Here is a 21,006-nt window from a genome sequence, read left to right on the forward strand (position 1 = left end):
GGCGCGCTTGTTACTTTTCACACATTCAACCACCCAATGTTAGTGCTCAATTAAAATGTTCCCGCAGCAGCCTCTTGGTTTCGCTGCTCCCTTTTTCTCTCTTTGCTGTCAGGAACGAACAAATCGCTCACTTGCTCACAGTAACCCCCGACTGAGTCATAAAATGAATGAATCGCTCGTTGCTCTGGGAGTAGGCGGAGCTTGCGTTCACACATTGGTTCCTCAAATTACTCACGATTTTCTCTGTGCAGTGACTTATATAAACTTTTCCAATCACTGCAGCACATTAACATGGAACATTGCTATTATGCCACTTCACCACCAACATCGCCTGGAGTTAAGCTGACGCCAAGATGAGAGGCAACCGAAACGGTTCTGATCACCCCGCTTCCTTGTAATTGTTAAAAACGTTGCTATCTTTTAGATTTTCAAACTGGATATTTCACCAATCCAGGATGATCTTCACATCGTGCTACTCTCCTGGAGCCACCAAGGGCTTTGTGCACCTTTTCCCCTCGGATGAAGACGGTTGTTGGAGGGACTTTTCCCCTTCAACGCCACACTTTCAGTCTCTTCCAAATCTCGTCTCTTGTTTTAGCTGAATAAGAAGCTTCCTACCTTGCAGCCACTTTTTCACAGTGTGTCTCAGCCTGACACTCGGGCGTTCTGCCAATTTGTTGATAATCACATACCTCGCTGAGAGGTAGCCAGCCTCCTGTCTCCAGGGGCTGCAGTCGCCCTCGCAGCCTGCTGGGCCACACACACACACACACACACACACACACACACACACACCAAACCTCCTCGCCATCGCTTTTTAATTCCTAACTGAGCAGGGGGGCCGACCTACAGCCTGTCATCATGTCATAGCTTGTCTGAAACGCTCCTATGAATAGATTTCCTCAGGACGCCTCCCTCTGGTGACAAAAGGAACAGGAGCTACAGGAGCCCCCTGCTGTGTAATTAAAGCACCCATCACAGTCCCTGAATCCAAGGATCTAGCGCCGTCTCCTTGTAAGGGCCGAGAGGAGTCGGCGGAATTTCTCACGACGCCAAATAAACAAATCAGATCAGAACACTTTTTTTTTTCTCCCTCAGATCAGCTTTGCCACGAGCCAGCAGTCTCTCCATCTCTCGCTCTTTTTCAGTTTTTTCAAAGGCGCCCTCCGAAGAGCTCTGAAGTCGAGTCTGTGTACCAAACACAAGGCTCTGTACCTCCCGTTCAGGACGGAGATGGCTAACGACGCGCGGGCCGACACGCCTCGTCGCGGCTCTCCTGAGAAGTCTTCAAATCGCGCCCCTTCGTTCCGCCGCTCGCCGTCGCAGTCTGCGAACGCTCGGCCGATTCATTCTCTCTGAAGTCCGACCTGCCGTTCCTCTCTGCCTCTCCTCGGCTGCAAATCACTTTCTGCCACAGCTCAGCATCCCTGCCTGTCCACTGGTCCTGCCATCAGCAGTCTTCCCACTCAGGATCTCCATCGCTGCCTCGGCTTGGTCGTCTTTTTGTCTTGTTTTCGTTGCGTTTCTGCCCCCGTTTCCACCAAACAGGTGGAAAAACAAAACCTTCCCGCGTTCCCGAGGAGCCACTTAAAATCGGCACATGTCCAGCTGAATCTTCTAAGAACGGAGGTGGCAAAAGGATTCACTTCCTGTTCTTGAGTAAAAAATATGGATACTTGTGCAAAAAATAATAAATAAAAGCAGTGATTCAACTCCTTCTCTCAAGTAAAAGTAAGAAAGTGCAGGTTGTGAAATGTACTTAAGTAAAAAGTAAAAATTATATTTTATGCTAATAATGAAACAATACGATCATTGATAATTGTGCCAGTATATGAAAAGGTTGTAACAGAATAATCTGGATTGAACTGAGCCAAAGCCGAGGTACAAAAATAATCTCCCTCTAAAATATGATCCACTTTTATTTTGAAATACAACAACAGCAGGGTTCAAATAGCTCCACTTTAAGCGGCAACAACAAATCGCTTTGAACAGAATTTGTATCTTTTAAACGCTCTTGAACACAAAAGTAACAAGCATGTTTTTCCAGTGTAAGACATAGAAAGTACAGATGTTTTTTGAGTAAAACCTAAAGTAAAGTACGGATACCTGAAAAATCTACTTCACTACAGTAACAAGGTATTAGTACTTTGCTACTTCCCACTTCTGATGCAGAATGTCAGTGTAATAACAACGCTTGGCTCAAGACTCTGCGCCTCGTCTCTGTCTCAGTCCTCAGCCAAGAGCCTGCGGGCCACCATCGGCGACGCCTTCGAGTGCCTCCACCGCTTCCTGCGCGAGCGCCAGAAGAGCATGCTGGAGGAGCTGGCGCTGGACACGGCCCGCAAGCTCGCCGACATCGAGCACAAGATCCAGCGCTACAGCCAGCAGCTGCGCGACGTCAAGGAGGGCATCCAGATCCTGCAGGAGCGCCTCAACGAGACTGGGCGCCATGACTTCCTGGAGGGCGTGGCCGTCACGTCAGAGAGGTGACCCCCGTCCGCCCCACACGCCTTAGAACAGCCCCCTGGGTCTGATCCCGCTAGGTCGCTTCTAGAAAGTGCAGATTTATCCACTTTGGTGGTGGTGGTTCGATGTTTTACCCGTTTTTGAAGGTCCATATTGTACAAAATTCTCTTTCTTCTATAACCTGCCATCGAAGTCCCCCAGTTTTAGGGAAGTTCATCAAACTTCCATAATACAGAGCATTGATGCTCCTCTCCTGCTAGAGCAATGATGTGAAACTCAAACACAGTGGGCCAAAATTTAAAACTTGGACAAAATTGCAGCCCAACATTGATATTTGTGGAACAGTGAACCTTTTTGTAAGGACCTAAACAAGTTTTGCTAACCTGAATATGGGGCAAACAAAGCTTAATACTATACAATAAATAATTTCATATTGCACACATGCAAAATTGAATTTCAAATGAAAAAAAACTTGTGAAAACTTGTTTTTCTTTAATGATAAATTTAAAAATAAGATAACAGCAATAAACCAATTGAAGCAATAATAATTGATTGACATGCCATTGGGATTGGTAGTATTAACGGTGCATGTGCTGTGCAATACCAGCAGGTCAGCAGCTCTAGTAGTGATTTTGTATTGCCTCGCAGGCCAAATATAATTACGTTATAATTATAATTACAATTTGGCCCACGGACCAGAGTTTGACACCTCTTTTCTAGAGGTTTGTTCCGTCCTGCGCTGTCGGCTAAGGATGACACACGCAAGCGTCAATTACAGCAGGAAACTAGAACAGAGCAGCTCTTGTTCACGGCTGTAAACAGAAGGCTAAAAGTCTGAGACTGAAAATGAATCTCTGGGAATGGGTAGAACATGCAGCCTCGATCCCCCCCCCCTCCCACCCTCCCCCCCCCAAGTGTGTGTAAGATTATTGGAAATTTGGAGAGAGTTAGAGATTTGAGCGACAGCGTCAGCTAATCCCTCAGCAGATGGCGAGTTAGGCCTAAAATTAGATGTGATGCTTTAATCTGGGAGGGGGCACTTGGGGAGGATTTAAGTGAACAGTTGAAAACCTTGCAGGAGATTAATGAAGTTGTAAGCGGAGCTGGCAAAAAGGACGGAGGAACAAACATTATTTCAACTCAGCAAAATCGCATTGAGAATGTCGGCCCTTCTTCGTTTCTCCAAACAGGAAGTTGGTGCTGCCGCCGTTTGAGTGATTCAGCCGGAGCGGCTGAAAAATTCCGCATCGCTGCGCAATGATTTTCTGCTCCCTGAAATGGAGCGCTCACCAATTACTATTATCATCAAATTAAATATTTAGAACGCCCTGGGGAAACTGATCACGTAGCTGTGCCAGCAGACACAACGCACAGTGAAAACACATCAGACAGCCGTGGCTCGGTTGGTAGAGCGGGCTGCGAATTGATGAACAAACTTTCTTCTTCTACAACCCGGAAGTTGTAGAAGAAGAAAGTTTAGGTTGGTCGGTTTTTGTCAAAAACCTTCACGCTGTGCGTTCTCTTCGTTGGTCCTTCTCAGGATTAAGGGGAAGATCCACGAGACCAACCTGACGTACGAGGACTTCCCCACATCCAAGTACATGGGGCCGCTGCAGTACACAATATGGAAGATGCTCTTCCAGGACATCTCACCAGGTACGCCGGCATGGATGGGAGTGGGAGGGAGGGTCGGGATTATAACCAGTGCTGTTGTTGGGATTACTCCATAAAAGTAGTCCAAGTACTGATTACTCCTTTAAAAAAAAGTAATCGAATTACTTATTTAACTTCTTTGTTTCATAAGTAATCAATTACTAATTACTTGAGTTAAAAAAAAGAAAGAGAGAAAGTAACAGTTGAGAACGTCTTGTTTCCTGCACATCACGTACACCGAACCACAGTATTCTTTGATTTAGACGAGATGAACTCAAAATTATGTTTGTATTTCCAGCTGTTAAACGCCACCGTGCTTGTTTTGGTGCGCCGTCGCATAGCAATGACGTTGCATGCGTGGCTGCATCATCAATCCGCGACGTCATTTTTTTCGGTTGTTTTTTCAAAATTTCAGACATTTTGTGGTTAATAAGACATTTTTAGCTCGCAAAATATTTCGGAAAAGTAAACAAATCATTACTTGATAAAGTAGTGATGATGTAATTACCAGTTTTGCCACAGCAATCCCGTTAACATGACTAATCTACTAAAAAAAAAAAAAGTAGTTTACTAACAGTAGTGGATTACTTGGTAATAGATTACTCGCCAACACTGGTTATAACCTGATAATAACAAAACATAAGCCTGCGAGAGCTCTCTCTCTCTCTCTCTCTCTCTCTCTCTCTCTCTGTCTCTCTCGCCCCGTCATTGAGAGCCTGTTTTGAGCTTTGTCTCGATGAGTAACGACGGGGGCGAGCGGTGTGATTCTTCACATCCAACAGGCTGAGTGTGGACTCCACACCTGCCTCTGCATCACCATCCCTTGGTTGTGCTCAGCCTTCTCTCTCTCTCTCTCTCTCTCTCTCTCTCTCTCTCTCCAATCCCACTTTGATGAGAAAGTGGGATTGGAGCTGTGTGAGGAGGAGGTGCTGAAGCCCCTCTGTGTCTCGCAATGCCAAGAGCAGCTCCGCTCACTCTCATCCCACAGCCATCACTCACTCGCAGGAGATTATTTGCAATAATGTGCCCAAGAATTTCTTCCGCGTCTCCCATTTGAGCCTCGGCTGCTGGGTGATGATGGGAGACCAGCTTTTTTTGTTAGTTTTTTTGTTCCCCCCCCCCCCCCACTCCCTGTTTTTTTTCTTTTTCTTGACCGGCTTCCAAATGGAACAATTGGTTACAATCCATCACCAGCGGTTGCCAGAGAAGAAATAAAGACATTCTTCCCATCATCCCTCATCTCTGGCTGTCACTGACGGGTTAGTGGGAAGAACTACCGCCCCCGACAGGGCGAAAAAAAAATGGTTTCTCCGCCGGGGTGTTCGCTCACTGGTTTTTGTCTCCATGACACAGGCACCCGAGTTATGAAATTTTAATGACTTGATTACACCAGTGCAGGAGGCATCATTCACCAGATCTGGCATTGTCTTCCAGGTTGCCCGGGTATCAGACGCGTCCCCTTTATGTCTGCCAAGTCATAGGAATACAAAGAATCTGGAAAAGTGCCCCCAGTCCTTGGAGTGTTTTTGCGAAAGAGGAAAGAGAACCGGCTTTTGTTGCTCCGCCTGATGCGGCTCCTCAGTAATCACAATGTTCCACCCTTCAACCGCATCACTGAAGAGCGACTTGGAATGAAACTTCACTGCGCTTTGTGCCATTCTAAAGTGCGACACTCCGATCAGTCCCAGTTCTTTGGGGATCCTGGAGGCGCTGCGATCGGAAAACCTCAGCGCCACGGCTCTGTTTTTCCTGGAAGTCGGAGCGAAGCCGCCGCTGGGCGTGTCCCGCAATCGCACGCCATCGCTCGTCTTTGGCCGCAGGGCTCGGCTTTGATCGTCGCCTCCGACTCTTGACAGCATTGATGTATAGACCCCGTTAGACCTGCTCCGAGACGGTTAGCTCGCGCACAACACTGAAAGCACTTTCTGCAGGCGGTGACCTTTCGGAGGTGAAAAGTGAGCTTTCTCGCAGAACTTCTTGATGTTTTCTTTTTTCGACCTTGTTAGACCTTAGACCCGTTCTGAGGGAGGTTGTTTTTTTTTTTAACCGGCTCTCCTCAGAGGTAGGAAGTAACAAAGTACAATTGCTTTGTGAGTGTACCTCAGTATATTCTTTAGGTATCTGTACTTTACTTGAGTACTTATTAGTCTGATTACTTTTTACTTTTACTCCCTGCATTTATATGCAAATAATCTGTATTTTGCACTTCTTACATTGGAGGACCACACTTGTTACTTTTGTGTTTCAAAGTGTTCGAAAGATACAAATTCTGCTCAAAGTAATTATTTATGATTATAGTTGTTGTTTGAAGGACAAGGGACTTCTTCCAGGAGATAACGTCACTCTTTTGGACCATCCTGCGTGCATCCCTGATCCAGTAGAAATCCAGTAGAGAACACTTGGGGATGGATGGCACAGGAAGTTTACAAAAAATGGACTTCACTTCCAGACCGTGGATGCCCTTCATGAAGTCATCTTCACCACTTGGCACAACCTTCCCACTAGCCTTCCAGACACACTCGCACCAAGCCTGCCGAATTGAATTTCTGAAGCGATCAACAAGAATGTTGGAGCTGCTCATTACTGAGTGGTTTTTGACCCTTTAATTTCTCTTTTGAGGGTTTTTTTTGTGCTGTGGTCTTAAACTTTTGATCAACAGGCTATTTCAGTCAAATTCTTGTTTTCAACAAATTGCCCACTCAATTTTTTTTTTTCTTCTTTTTGCACTTTGAAGCTCTTCTTAGAGCTTTCTTTAGATCCAGCAGTGCAAAACTCAAATTCTTGCGATTTCTCAACTGGTCTCAAGCTTTCAATAAGATTTCATTCGATATAAAAGTGCATAATATTTTGGAGGGAGGCATTTTAGAGTGCCTCTTCTTCGAGGTCACTGTTCACTCCGTTTTCAGTACAGAGAAAAATAAAAGTGTAGAAAATAACATTGGTTATTGGTATTCAGAATGTGAACATTCAAAAATGACTTAGTGGTCCCAAGTATTCGTGATTACAGTTTGGTTGTGCTGCTGTTGAAAAATAAAATATATATATATATTATTGAGAGTAGCAAAGCTTTTGAATTTTTTGCAAAAATGATCATCAAATGTATTGTTTCATTAATGGCAAAAAAAAAAAATCATTTTTACTTTTTACTTGACTAGAACTAGGACTTTCTTGTTTTTACTTGAGTAAAGGAGTTGAATCGGAGTCAACCAGAGTACACAAGTAGCCATACTTTTACTTAAGTACAGAATGGGAATATTTTTGCCACCTGTGGGATTAGGCTTGAGGGTTTATTCCCCCAGCTGCAGTCCTGCTTGTGTTTACCGACTCCCCCAGCTTGAAATGTCTTCATGCAGCAGAGACGCCGATGAGAACGAAGCGCCGGTGAAGATCCGACCTTTCGATCCCGTCGCCCCTCTGCTAAAACCATCTCTCTCTCTCTCTCTCTCTCTCTCTCTCTCTCTCTCTCTCTCTCTCTCTCTCTCTCCCTCTCCCCACCTAGTGCCGGCGGCGCTGACCCTCGACCCCATCACGGCCCACCAAAGACTGATCCTGTCGGACGACTGCACCATCGTGGCCTACGGGAACCTGCACCCGCAGCCGCTGCAGGACTCGCCGCGTCGCTTCGACGTGGAGGTGTCGGTGCTGGGGGCCGAGGGCTTCGTGTCGGGCGTCCACTACTGGGAGGTGATGGTGTCGGAGAAGACCCAGTGGATGATGGGCGTGGCCCACGAGACGGTCAGCCGCAAGGGCAGCATCCAGATCCAGCCCGGCCGCGGCTTCTACTGCATCGTCATGCACGACGGCAACCAGTACAGCGCCTGCACCGAGCCCTGGACCCGCCTCAATGTCAAGAGCAAGCTGGAGAAGGTGGGCGTGTACCTGGACTACCCCAAAGGCCTGCTCATCTTCTACAACGCCGACGACATGTCCTGGCTCTACACGTACCGCGAGAAGTTCCCGGCCAAGCTCTTCCCCTACTTCAGCCCGGGCCAGAGCCACGCCAATGGCAAGAACGTGCAGCCGCTGCGAATCAATACCGTGCGCCTCTAGGACCGCCTTCGCACAATCTGCAAATTATTTTTTTTCACCGATTATTTTTTTATTTTTAGCCCCGAGAGATGCTCCCGTAGCTCCTCGTGTCGGATTCCAAAACAACGCCGCTTCAGAAATTGGCTCTAAAGTTAAAAAAAAAAAAAAAAAAAGATACAAAAAAAGTTCAACAGCATCTTTTGAAACGTTGTTTCTTTTCTGTTTGGTAAAGATTCGTGGTCAGTGTTGCTTTTTGGAGAAAAAAAAAACCCTGCGCTGTTTTTTTTTTTTTTTTTTGTGACTCCAAACGTTTGGTACGGCCGTGTCGCTCCTCGTCCTCCGAGATGAAATGACGGCACTTAACGGACGCCGCCGCCCCGCCCCTCCACCGATACTGAGGCGCTGACATTGAAACGAATGGTTTTTGCGCGCTAAAAGGTTGCGGGCACTCTCGCCGCTGTCCGTCTGCTGGCCGGTGGGACTGGAAATCCAGCCAAGTGGACACTTAAGACTCCTCGCTCCTCGTCACTTGGCTCGTCCAACTCGTCGAATCTGAGCACAGCCGGCCTCTCTGGAGTCCGTGGCTGAACTGCGCACACGCACCTGCATGTTTTTCATAGAGGGGTTCGGGAGGAAATTGGGGTTAAAAAAAAAAAAAAAAAAAAGTGTGCTCGCGTACGCCGTCGCAAGAGTGGCTGCTTCCTGTTCGCGTCAGTGTTTCCAGTTTTAACTCCGGAAAAGGGTAGCGTAAATTATTGCTTGAGAGACCAACTGTTTTCAAATGAATATCACTGGGGTAAATGAATGGGAGTCGTGTTCACTGCGATAGTCAGAGGTGGTTTGAATGAATGGAGCTTGAATATACTCTCTCTGCGTGCTGCCGCTGCTGCTGCTGCTGCTGCTGCTGTTGTGTTGCATAATCACAAAACCACCGATAATTCCTCCGAGACTCACCCGTGTTTATTTGCCTCCCCACGTGCCCCAAGTGCTCTTGTTTATCAGTTGATGTACTAAAGTCCCTCAGAATCGCCTCCCTAAAGAGGCTCCAGACACGCAGCCAAGTCCAGCGCACGGAGAAGGTGTGTGTGTGTGTGTGTGTGTGTGTGTGTGTGTGTGTGTGTGTGTGTGTGTGTGTGTGTGTGTGTGTGTGTGTGTGTGTGTGGCTGTGTGTGGCTGTGTGTGTGTGTGTGTGTGTGTGTGTGTGTGTGTGTGTGTGTACGTACAGGGTTTGTTTGTGCAGCTTGGTATAATTTTTTAAATCCAGCTTTGGTTGTGCTTGAGAAAGCCCATCTGGCCCTTAAAGCGTACCCAAGCAGCGGCCAAAAGTCAGCACTACCAAACACTCCCCAAAAGACCTCATGCGTTATTTTCTTCTTTGGTGAATTTACAGCAGCAGCAAAATGGGAAAAAATAGGAAGAAAAAAAAAACAAACAAACAAAAAATTTGATCACCTCATCCTTGATTGGCCTTTGTACATCTCTGCATTCCTGTATATGTTGTCTGTGTTGTCACTTTAAAAGATAAATTGGGGCTGTGGCCTTGTCTTTTTGTGTGGGATGTGAGTCAAGTATTTGTAGTGTGAAGCAAACAAGGGTCAAATCTTGTGCATTTGCAGCTTTGCTTTCCATTTCGTGGTAAAGTGGATTTGCAGGAGCAACTGTTTGAACAGAATCTGGAAGCGGGTCGCTTCGAAATCCGATGTTTTCGACGTGCAGCAAGTCGATCCAGGTCATCCTACCGAATTCAGTAAATATCTGCGAAATGTGATGTTTCTCGACAATCAGGACAGTAGTTAAGTTAAGTTTAACCTCCTTCCAGTCGACTCCAGCGAATCCAAAGCAGCAGTTGCTTCAAACGGGCAATTCTGAACAAATGCTTTACATTTGACCCCAGTTTGCAGTTTCCTGCTTCACTGAAGACTTTTGATTTTCGTTTTGTTTGTTTGTCTGTTGTTTTGTTTTTTTAAATTGAGAACGAGATTATTTGTACACGTTGTTGGGTGACTGGGTGGTGGTGGTGATACAACACTGATGGTTTAAAGTTATCATGACAAGAACTACGACACTTTTGACGATGGCAATGATTGTGTTTGGATGCAAGGTGTCTGCGGACACGCACCGGCGCGCTCCTGCCACTGGGGGAGGATTGTGGGAAATGTTTTAATGTACAATAAATGACTGCTACAGTGGGCTCCGTTGAGTTGTTCTGGTGTGGATGTGCCTCAGCCGCGGTCCTCCGTCTCCCTGACATCTGAAACACAGCCGCGCTAATCCACCGCTGCTCTCAATTTTTTTTTTTTTTTTACTAAATTTAAAATCAGCTCAGCCTCCTGTGTGGGAATTCATGGAATCACTTTTTCAGGTAGGCAGGATGAGTCAGAAATCACTAAGGACCGCGCTTAACGCGAATGAGGTCACGAACGGCGGGCCATTCATTGGATAACAACGGGATCAGGCAAAAACGCAGCGATGCAACTTGGTTCAGACACGAGATGTGAGGTGGTTTTCTGCTAAAGTTCACCGTACCACCGTAAATCCTCAGAAAAATCCTGCTGTTGCAACTTTTGCTTCCTCCACTCATCAGAAAGTACATCCATCCATCCATCCGTTTTCCATACCCACTTCTTCCTGAACTCAGTCTATCCCAGCTGACGAAGGCGAAGGCGAAGGCAGGGTAAAAAAAGTACCTCATTCGGTAAATCAACTCTTTATGACATCACAAAGGGCAACAGCCACCTCCTCGGTTTGCGGCTTTCTCAGGCTACCTCATTGTCGCTCCCCTCCCCACTCTTTCAGGACGCCTTATGATTTATTTTTTAATGGGAGGCTATAAACAGGGCGCTAAATGTGCCACTTTCATTCATTTTCTACAAAGTCGACGTCAGGAGAAAGAAAATACATAACAGTAAGTGATTGTACTTTAATGATGTGGAAATGTATTATTTTTGCTGGCTCGGGCATTTGAGTCAGTTGAGTAAACCGCGTCTGTCACCCAGTGTATGCAGGATTCCTTATGTTCACACAAGCTCTGTGTGGAGGCTGATGGGGGCCTTGGTCAGTCCTGGACCACTGGACTACATTGTTGTCACACCATCACCACTATTCAAAAGTAGAAGCCTCCAAATGAGGCGTTGGAGGAGCAGGAGAAGCCCAGAAAGGCTTGTTGATGCCTGCTCTCATTCAGACGGCGCCATGTGCCAACCTTTGCTCCCCTGCTAAGCTGCAAGCACTCTTTTTATTGCTGCTCCCTATTTGGGCTGAGGCTGAGGTCCCTGCATGTGACTTAATGATTAGGAAGGATGTCTGCTGCCCGTGGATGTCCGCCAATACTGAAAGTCCTCCTTATCTGCCGTGACGTGTTGAATGACGAAGAGCTAAAGTGAAGGCAGTAACTCACCGGCCGCAAACTTTGGATGCTTTTGAGACAACTTTGTGCCTCGCCACTCGCAGTTGAGTCTTGTTGCATCACGATTACACCGACAGTCGTTTCCCTGGTAAACCGGGCCCTTTTTCTCAGCCAAAACCCTCCGGACCCAAAGCTTCAAATCCTCAGCTTTCATACTTTTCACCTTTTTTTTTTCTTTCTCCTCAGGCTCCTCTTACTGCAGCTTTTTTTCGGAGGAGGACGAGGAGTCCATCCTGCGATAGACACTCTTGACCCGAGGGGGACAGCGTCCATTATCAAAACTTTAAGCTCTCCATTTGAGGGAGACGTATCTGATTTCGGTCTATGGAGGCCCTTCTGGCAACGTGCAACTGTACGTGCATTCTAAATCTTGTGAGTGATAAAAGGTTTACTGTAACTGATTCTACGTTTTATGATGAGTAGGTTAATTGCTGCTCGGGGTGATAAGGTAGTAATATCAGAGAGGTTGTGGTGTTGAAAAGATAATTTGACATATTGATTAGTTAGGAGGCAGAATGCCCTTCCGCCACTGGCAAGTCCATTAAAGGAATTTCTCGAGAAGGATTTGAAAACATTGTCTGGTTTTAGTTTGACGCTTTAGGTTCCTCAAATCTCTGCATGAAATAACCATTCCTGTCAGGTGCTGAGGATTCTGTTCCTGAACAGCTTGTGTTCACCGCTCGAGGCCACTGTGCAGAATATGACACGCATGTTAGTTCTGGGTGGCTCATCATTTTATTCTAAGGAAATCACACCGTCCTCCAGAGGGCAAAAAACCTGATGCACATTTTTCCTTACAGTATTAATGTTGCCTTCAGACGCTGACGTGATCGCCAGGACTCGCCCCAGGACGCTACTTTGTCTTTAGTTCTCTAAGTTTGTGGCTATTAAATGCAATAAGCCTGGCATTTTAGGTACAATATCTTCATACCATAGCCTGTGGTTTAGGTAGATACTTTCATAATCATTCACAAGAGATTGAAATTGTTTCAGCAGCTGGACTTTCATCCATCCATTTATCACAAAGGTAACAACAGAAAATGATTTTTTTTAAAAACAACAACAACAACAAAAAACAGGTCTACCTACGGAAGTTGCCACATAAATCTAATGAGGTCAAATTAGGCTAAAAGACTCAATGCTCTAAATTGTAAAACCACAAGAGGGAGAGTTAGACGGTTAAAAGTGAAGTGGAGAGGTGCTTGAGGGCTGGAGTGTTGCACATGCAACAGAGACAGAGCTCTCCCACTGGTGTTATTACTCAGATGTTGCAGGCAGACTTTTTTCTTTTTATTCAAAGTATTTCATGACATTGCGGGTCATTGATTGCCTTTACTGCAGCTCACCCCTCCGTTGTAGAAGACATCAAATTCACAACATAAAGAAAAAAGCCTGAGTGTGTCTTTAAATATGTGCTGCATGTCCCTTGAATAGAAAACCCCCAGTACAAAATAGTACAAGAAACCATGTGTACAAAATCAAATCATGCCTCTCAGGCCTTTTTAATGGATGAATTAGAAAGGATGAGGAAAAACACGGCGAGCGACACATGATTTCCTTTAAATGTCATCATGCCAATTTGAGGGAGAGAACCCCCCCCCCCCCGCCCCCCCCCCGACTGGAACACGAGTGCACTCTTTAACCTTTCATCTCTTCACACACTCATTAGATGGAGCAACTATTGCTTCTGGATGCATCAGAGCACTAAAACTGCATCCAGTGCCCGAAATAGTACGGGAGAAACACACACTTTTTATTTAATAGTGCATATTGAGGAGCATTGCATTAATCTATTTCTCTGCACTTATGTTGTGGATGTAATAATAAATAAATAAAAATAAATAAATAAAAAAAAGCCTGGGCTACCTGAATTGTTTACAACAGCCTCCTCATCCCTTCTCACGATCATCTCTCAGGTATCCTGGGAGCTTTCAGTTTAGGCTACTGTGAGCTGCTGTTGTACTAGGGCGCCCTCTGGTGCCCAAATCTATCTAACGTCTCTGCCTCTTGTTTACTCTCCATTCACACACCTGAGTCGTCGTCTGTGGCCAGCAGTGCGATTGTTTTCAGGAGAAAACAGGTGTTTTAAGTTAGTCTTGTTAGCAGCCAGTTAGCTTAACATGTTCTCAGTTGTAAAAATCATCGGGTGGGCAACTGTGTAGATCAATGTCATACCGTTTGATTTGTAGATTGCAAAAGAAAAAAATGGGAAATGATTTCTGTATGTAGAGCAGTTAGTTGTTTTTAGCCGTGGATTTTCTTAACGTTAACCCCTGAAATGCTTTTTTTTTTTTCTTCTTCTTAATTTCTTTCTCTCGCTTTTTTCATTCCAGACTCCAGAAGGTTGTAACCGCGGAGAAAAACACAATAGGTCTCAGGAAAAGCAAGGCTTGGTCTCAGCTTCCTGCTAAAAGTTAGCTTCAGTTGGCTCTGACGCACGTTTGGAGGGGGACAAAAACAAGCTTGGTGAAACTGTTGGACAGGCAAACACCTGTCCGTTAGTGTGACATCACAAGGCCCTCACACAGAATAGAGACATGGATTAGGTATCAGTGAGAAAGTGAATTTGACACAACAGTGAGGCCACTCTGAACAGTCGATGGCACCATTACAACCAGCGATTTCAACCAGCGATAATTACAGTATGACCTTTTTGAAAAGGCAACAAGAACAACACTTAATAAGTGCACACTTGTTGACTCAGCTTTATAGGGTTATATGGGTTATAATCGTTTCTGTTACTTGATTTGTAATTACATCTTGTTTGTGTTTATTGATCACGTATTCATACTTTGAAGCGGATGGATTACCCTCCCTTTACCTTAATCTATCATTTAGAAAGTACAAATACACAATCAATAAACATGTAATAGATCCTAAAAAAAAAACTATGAGTAACTGCTTATGAATTACCTGCTAGTGTGTATTAATGTGGGAACAGTGCTTCACAAATGATAAATATGAACCTTTTAACATTCTACTGAGTTCCTAAAGTGTGTAGTATTAGAACGTGTCACCGCTATGAGGTGCGCACAAATTATTGCCCTCCAAGTCCTGAACGTGACTGCATTTCTCTCCACGCTGACCTCTACAGTGTTTTACGTGCACTGAGCAAATGTTGGATTCCCCCTCGGCAGTTTGCGTGTCTTTAAAGGCCATCACTTGCTACGGCCAAATCCACGCAGATCCTCCAGCTCAGAGGAATGAAAGGAGGCCTTCCAGCTGTCTGTCTGTCTGTCTGTCTGTCTGTCTGTCTCAGCCTCACGCCGCTGCCGTGCAGGCCTCAACCTGCCTCCCCCACCGCCTCTCAGCAGTCTGCACATATTATCCCCCCTCCCCCGACCCTGCTTGTGAATAGGTGCTCACTTGCGCTTATTGACACTCCATTCAGACCCAGGTTGACAAGCAGACCGCCCGGCTGCGCCCGTGCAACGTTAATCCCGCGATCCTGTTTCACACGGCGTCCAATCGGTGTCCTCTGCGGGCCTCGCCCGTCCGGTCTTTACACGCGGGGGTCGCCGCGATTCCCTTGCGAGACAAAACAAGCAGGGATTTGACTGACAGCTCCACCAGGGTCTCGACGGTCCGGATCAGGAGGACGTTCACGCTGAGGACCGGCGGCAGCACGAAGACGAGCAGCACGGCCACGACCCCCGTTATCACATCTACCTCCGTCCAGGGAAACCCCCGCCAGGGCCACACGTGCCCGACCCCCCTGGTTAGTGTCAGAGGCGGCTCCTCCCCTCCCGTGGTCAGGTGGCGCTCGGGGGAGACGAGGACAAAGTCTGCGTGAACGGCGCAGCTGCTCTCTGTTTTCTCTGGGCTGTGGTGGACGCCGTGCCAGGCCGCCGCCGCCGGGGTCGCGCTCGTCCCCCGGGAACCGGCGCGCACGAGCAGGAAGAGCAGGACGAGCAGGGCGGAGGCGGCGGCCAGGCTGGGGCTCAGGATGGTGGCGGCAACGCGGTGCAGGGTGGGCAGGCACCCCACCAGGGACGAGCAGTTCGCTTGCAAACAGATGGAGGTCCGGAGCAGCTCCAGCCTGGGCCGCCACCTGATGTCCAGGGCCACCGTGAGCCACAGCGACAGGCAGCAGATGTAGCTGACGGCATGAGACAGTCTGGCGTCCTCCTCGCCTTGATCCTCCTCCTCCTCCTCCCCTTCCTCCTCCTCCTCCCCTTCCTCCTTCTCCTCCCGGAATAAACAGTCAGAGTCCATCCATCTCTGTCTTGGAGCGACAGTTGAGCGGGACAGCCGGGTCAAGGCCTCGGCGGCGATCATGGGCGGGCACAGGAGGAGCACGGCGCCGTACAAGTGGCTGAGGAAGAGGAGGAACCGCAGGGCGATGACGTCCCCGGCGGCAGTGGCGGCGATGGGGGTGTCGAGCTGGCTCAGCCAGGGCCCGAAGACGCAAAGGAAGCTCAGGAAGGCTGGAAGATACGTTTTACAAAAGGTCAGTATCGGCGGGTCCCGCTGGATCTGCATTACTTCTACAAGGAGGACAGCACGGGATCGGATCGTGCTCTATCGTGTCTTAACTACTAACCTTGAATCTTAGTTCATGTACTATGGACACACTGGATTTATCTGGAACCGTGAAAGGTTCCAGGTAAACTGCCTCTCTCGTGTTTCTATTAAAAATTCAAGCTCCTGCTACAACTAAACATTATTTGGAAGGTCCCTTATTTTCATACCCGATCTTGATTTTTCATCGAGGAAATTATCGCAGCTGCCTATAGTAAATCGTAGCATTTGTCACGCTGACAAACTCAAAGGGCTTCTGTTCTGTTTTCTCAATTGTTTTAAGTGCCTTTGATTTGCTGTGTTTACGGTGAAGGCCCGGCTTACAGTTCAAAGGAAACTATTGGGCTGGAAGTTTTCAACAACACAAAAACCGCTGTTGTCACATGCAGACGTAGGGCATTTATTTTTACACAAAGAGTTGTTCCACCTGCGAGACGGTGGACATAATGTGACACCAAATGTGGAACTGCTTTGGGGTTGTTGTTTTTTTTTTCTCACAATTCCTACCTGTGACATCACAGCTGAGGTCAGAAAGATCTGAATCACACCAGAAGAAAGACAAGGATCACACAGCAATTTTGAGTCCAGTATGGTGGGAGACTTCACCACACTGGCCATGTATAAGGAATCACGACTCCGCAATTGGCTAAAAAAAAAATAAAAAAAAAATACTGTTGCTGTTGCTGAGGAAGAACCCCCACCCACGGACGATGCGTTCACATCCTGGGACTCACCAGCGACGAGCAGGTCGGTGAAGAGGAGCAGGCAGCAGCAGCAGAAGCTGACGGGACTGTTGCAGGCTGCCAGCGAGGGCAGGAAGAGGAGGCTGAAGGCCGCCTTGCCGACGCACAGCGCTGCCACTCCTTGAGCCGCACCGTCCATGGCCTGGAACACAGCAGCAACATGCACAAGCAGGTCAAACAAAGTAGAGAGCGCCTTTGTTTTTGCCCTGGGGGCGGTGGATCTGAGGAATCTACGCTTCCTGCGAAGGAGCACCGTGAAACCCTTTCACACCTTCAAATGCTGATGATGACTTTGCCTTGCGATTCGACTGTCGCCAAACGATCGGGCCCTCTCTGCCTGTCAATATTTACAATGTTTACTTTGGATGTGAACTCTGTACCGACCGGCTGTGCACGAAGGATCATTGTGAAAGAAAGAAAAAAAACCATGCGAGGAAGTTCATTGGTAATCTAAATAGTTGGTAATCTAAATAGTTATCACGAAAAAATTGAGAAAAATAAAATGGACAACAGGACTCGATCAGCGCTTGCCACAGAACATTCAATTATTGCACAAGCGCATAACTTTACAACGCACTCCTTCAGAGCGTGAACCTACAGGTTGAGCAATTTCCAAATATTACACACATTATGCCAGCGGCGTCATCAATAACATGGACTGAGGAGTTCCTACCTGGACTGCCGGGAAGCCTTCAGAGCAGCATGTCTGCGAGCTGCGACTGTTTGAACCGTTTATCCCACCTCCCCCCTTTGCTCCACCCTGAGCAGGATAACGACTCGCCCCACCTGCCCCTCCCTCTCTCTCTCACTCCCTCCCACCCTCCCAACCTCTCTCACTGCACCTGGCCCGTGTGGAGCTGCGTGGCCAGAGAAGGCGTGGCCCTGTTTATACTGAGGGAGAAGAAACCTGTCCGACAACTGACACCACCTCATGAGTACGCAAAAACTTTTCCAAAGTTTGCATTAAACACACGCACACAGGCACAGGGCGTTTGAGGCAAAGCCGCATGGGTCAGTCTTTCTGTCGACGGCGACGACCTGAAAACAATTGGACAGACTGAGAGGCAGCACGGTCCTCGCCTTTGGAAATAACAGACAGCAATGAGGGCAATTGGACCTTCTTTTTTTTTTTATTATTATTAATATTGCTAAACATACTATTTGTGAAATATGCAAGAAAGATGGGTGGGACCTCACTCGTCCTATTAGCCACATTGCATTTCTGTCAGAAGAGTCGGAAATCACAACCCAACAGAACAGAAGCTTGTAAAACTAAAAGCCGGCCCTGCTATAAAGTAAGGCATTTTTAGTTCATAGCAGGGCAATGTCTCAAATGTGAAGCTAATAAAATAGACGCGCTTAGCGAAACTAGCTTTTGAAATGCTCATGAGGAAAAGCGAATTGTGCAATTTGAAATGTAAATTTGGGATTTCGTGTTGGATTGAGGTCAGTCAGGTGCTTCAGTGTTGTGATTTGTAGGTCTGACAGAGACAAAACAATTGAGTTCTTGGGATTGATCCCTCTGTGACATTACTACAGGCCACAGTTGCCATTTTTAGTGTTTCCTGGTGGCTGTGTTTGGCCATATTCAACTATCAATAAATCCACTTTCATTTATGATGCGCTATATCAAATCCAGAGGCATCTCAAAGTGAAAAACTAGGAACCAATAGATCCTGCCAGAGAAAGGGTGAAGCAACAGTGGCAGGGAAAAACTCCCCCAGTGGGAAGAAACCTTGAGCACAGCCAGACTTTGACCGGGTGGACAGAAAAGGAAATACAAACAAGGCAGAGACAGAGTGGCATACAGGCCAGGGAGATTCACCATGGGAATACGCAGAATGATCTATAAAGTAATTATTGTGTAGAAATATGGACATAAGAATAAACACTACATTACATTAAATATACATACATTTATATATGTCACGCACACATAGCGTGGATAACGATTAAAATGCTCGTAAACAGTTCTCTTATAATCCATGTAACTAAAATATTTCAATGACTATGTTGTTTGAGGCTTACGTTCTTTTTGTGTTGCACTTTTTTGTGTGTTTGCACTATTTGTGACTGCATGGCCATAACTTTATTTTACTAGATGTTGTATTTCATTCCCCCACCCTATAACGTGAGCAGTGTGGAAAGAATGGGTCCATAGTCAGCACAGTCTAAAGCATCTTGTAAACAGCAGAGTGAAAAGAAACTGCTTGAATTTAGCGCAACACTAAATAATATCCTGCTCCCGGTTCTGCTCTTACCCTGTAATTACGAGCATTCATCACATCCTCGTGCATTTTCTGTCCTCGGTCTGGCTCCAGCCGTGCAGTTTTGCATAGATTTGAATGTCAGTGTTCTGCTCTGGGTGTAATTATGCACCAGTGTGAGCAAGCTCGAGCGGCATCAAAATGGATCCAGCTCCAAGAGCATATTTCAGAGGAGAAAGACAGGCCCACAAAAACTTTTAGGAGACAAGCACGCCTGCATTTCTATGCTAAATGGGGGGGAAACAGTTTGACTAATACAGAAAGGTTTCATTTTGGGACTCGACCATGATGCATGTTTAGGAAAAAAGCTTTAAATGATGGAGCTTTAAATGCTTTAATGATTTGCTTGAATGCATGGCTTTGATTAATTCTTCAGTCTGATGTGTGAATTAGAGTGCAGCAACCTGCAGGTTGGAGCAGGAACACCTCACTCCAACATGTTTGACAGGAATGTACTATTGATCTTTTTGTCATTTTTTTGCTGGTCTATTATTGTGTGTTGCTGTATTTTATTTTTTTTATTTTATTTTATTGTAATGCACCCACAGATCATCTTGGTAAATCTATACCTATTAAAGATTCAGTATCATGCCATTTTTGCATGATATCCCCAGGAATGAGTCCTTCATTTGCTTGTCTTCCAAGATTCCAATTTTCACCTCTCCCAGCCAAGTTCCGCCTTAGTAAACCTTTTCTTTGTCCCCCGCTAAACAGGTGGAGGTGCCACCAAAGCATCGGTGTTAGCAAGGAAGCCTGACAACTGACAACTCCTGCTGGAGGCTGTAAAGGCTTTGCCTTTGGTGCCTTACAGCAGAAGCAAAAAAAATAAAAAAATAGAATAGCATCACTGAAGGATGATAAAACTATAAACAACACCATGCATGCTGGCTAACTAACATGTGAATCTGCTGTCCTGCAGCCACCAGGCAATAGATAGAACATGGTCAGTGGTGGAGCCAGGAGTGTTTCCTTGGGGTGGCCACAGGATGAGATCATGACTCACATTAGGAGTGGCAATAAGTAGATACCTTCAAATGTCTACATGACTGTTTTTAATGTTAAATGTTACAATGTCAGCCTGTCACTATTCCTATGAGTTAGAGCAGTTCAACCACTGTGCTGTGAAATAATGTCAAGTGTGATGTGAAAAATTATCCAATTTCACTTAATTGGTCGGAAAAAATAATAACATTCCATCGTCGAGACTGTGCTTTAGAAGGAATGTAAGAATATTTTCCTCCCTCAATTCCTCCCAGGATATCAGCTTTGTGTGCATCGAAACAGGCCCAGGTTTCACACCGAGTATCAGTGAATTAATAAAGTATCTTGTCATTATTAGGCAACATAGTGTCGTTTTATAATATTTTTTGGCTGGTGGTGTGCAATGTTTGTTTTTTTTTCAAAGTAAAAATGCACCACGGCTTTAAAATGTTGAAAAAAAAAGAAATGGATTAGAGAACAAGGAATCTTCACCAACGTTAATATTAATCATAAACCTACATTAGATTGTTCCAACTGTCCTAGGATCAGGGTTAGTGAGTATCTTGGTTCCACCAAGAACACAATCCAGGTCAATCACCAAGTCATAACATTCATTCATTCATTTTCCATACCCGCTTAGTCTCGAGGTCAGGGTCACGGGGGTCTGCTGGAGCCTATCCCAGCTGTCTTAGGGCGAAGGCAGGGGACACCCTGGACAAGTCGCCAGTTCATCGCAGGGCCGTCATAACATACATCTTTAAAAAAATATATATATATATACTGTGGATGAATCAACAAAGATTTGACTTGAGATGCTGTAGTGTGGAAGTGCAAGGCCAAATTAGTCAATAATTAGTCAAATTCTCCCTCCATCCTGCCATGGGGTGGCCACCACTGCCACCACGTAGCTCAGCCCCTGAACAGAGGACCATAGGACCGT

General features: G+C 46.2%; 2 protein-coding genes and 1 long non-coding RNA gene across 3 annotated transcripts in view; 2 read left to right on the top strand and 1 right to left on the bottom strand.

Annotated features, from left to right (window-relative positions):
* The window catches only part of trim62.1 (tripartite motif containing 62, tandem duplicate 1), a 33,373-nt gene extending 24,927 nt beyond the window's left edge, over window positions 1-8,446 (top strand). The window contains exons 4-6 of the mRNA XM_076025394.1: window positions 2,230-2,486; window positions 4,007-4,122; window positions 7,619-8,446. Of these exons, the coding sequence (XP_075881509.1) occupies window positions 2,230-2,486; window positions 4,007-4,122; window positions 7,619-8,169 (924 nt within the window). The 3' untranslated portion in view covers window positions 8,170-8,446. The remainder of the gene's footprint in view (window positions 1-2,229; window positions 2,487-4,006; window positions 4,123-7,618) is intronic.
* Window positions 8,447-8,838: 392 nt separating this feature from the next.
* LOC142887616 (uncharacterized) lies at window positions 8,839-10,339 on the top strand. The gene is made up of 2 exons (XR_012926556.1): window positions 8,839-9,271; window positions 9,374-10,339. It is a non-coding gene; the product is annotated as an uncharacterized LOC142887616 (long non-coding RNA).
* Window positions 10,340-12,496: 2,157 nt separating this feature from the next.
* Window positions 12,497-19,216, bottom strand: LOC142887618 (uncharacterized). Its single transcript, XM_076025395.1, has 3 exons — window positions 19,080-19,216; window positions 16,810-16,960; window positions 12,497-15,981 (listed from the first exon to the last, which is right to left on the bottom strand). The coding sequence occupies exons 1-3, from the start codon at window positions 19,113-19,115 to the stop codon at window positions 15,008-15,010; spliced, it is 1,161 nt and encodes a 386-aa protein (XP_075881510.1). The 5' UTR covers window positions 19,116-19,216; the 3' UTR covers window positions 12,497-15,007.
* Between the last annotated feature and the right edge of the window lie 1,790 nt (window positions 19,217-21,006).

This window comes from Nelusetta ayraudi, unplaced genomic scaffold, assembly GCF_046127955.1.
Source record: "Nelusetta ayraudi isolate G7.1 ecotype Tasmania unplaced genomic scaffold, CSIRO-AGI_Nayr_v1 ptg000017l, whole genome shotgun sequence".
NCBI classification, from domain to species: domain Eukaryota; kingdom Metazoa; phylum Chordata; class Actinopteri; order Tetraodontiformes; family Monacanthidae; genus Nelusetta; species Nelusetta ayraudi.

Bases quoted from the DNA above. Each gene is read 5' to 3' on its own strand.
- LOC142887618 (XM_076025395.1), bottom strand. From the start codon at position 19,115: ATGCACGAGGATGTGATGAATGCTCGTAATTACAGG. The intron at 16,961-19,079 runs GTAAGAGCAGAA...GCTGTGTTCCAG, and splicing joins TGAATGCTCGTAATTACAGG to GCCATGGACGGTGCGGCTCA. The intron at 15,982-16,809 runs GTGAGTCCCAGG...CGTATCTTCCAG, and splicing joins CACCGACCTGCTCGTCGCTG to CCTTCCTGAGCTTCCTTTGC.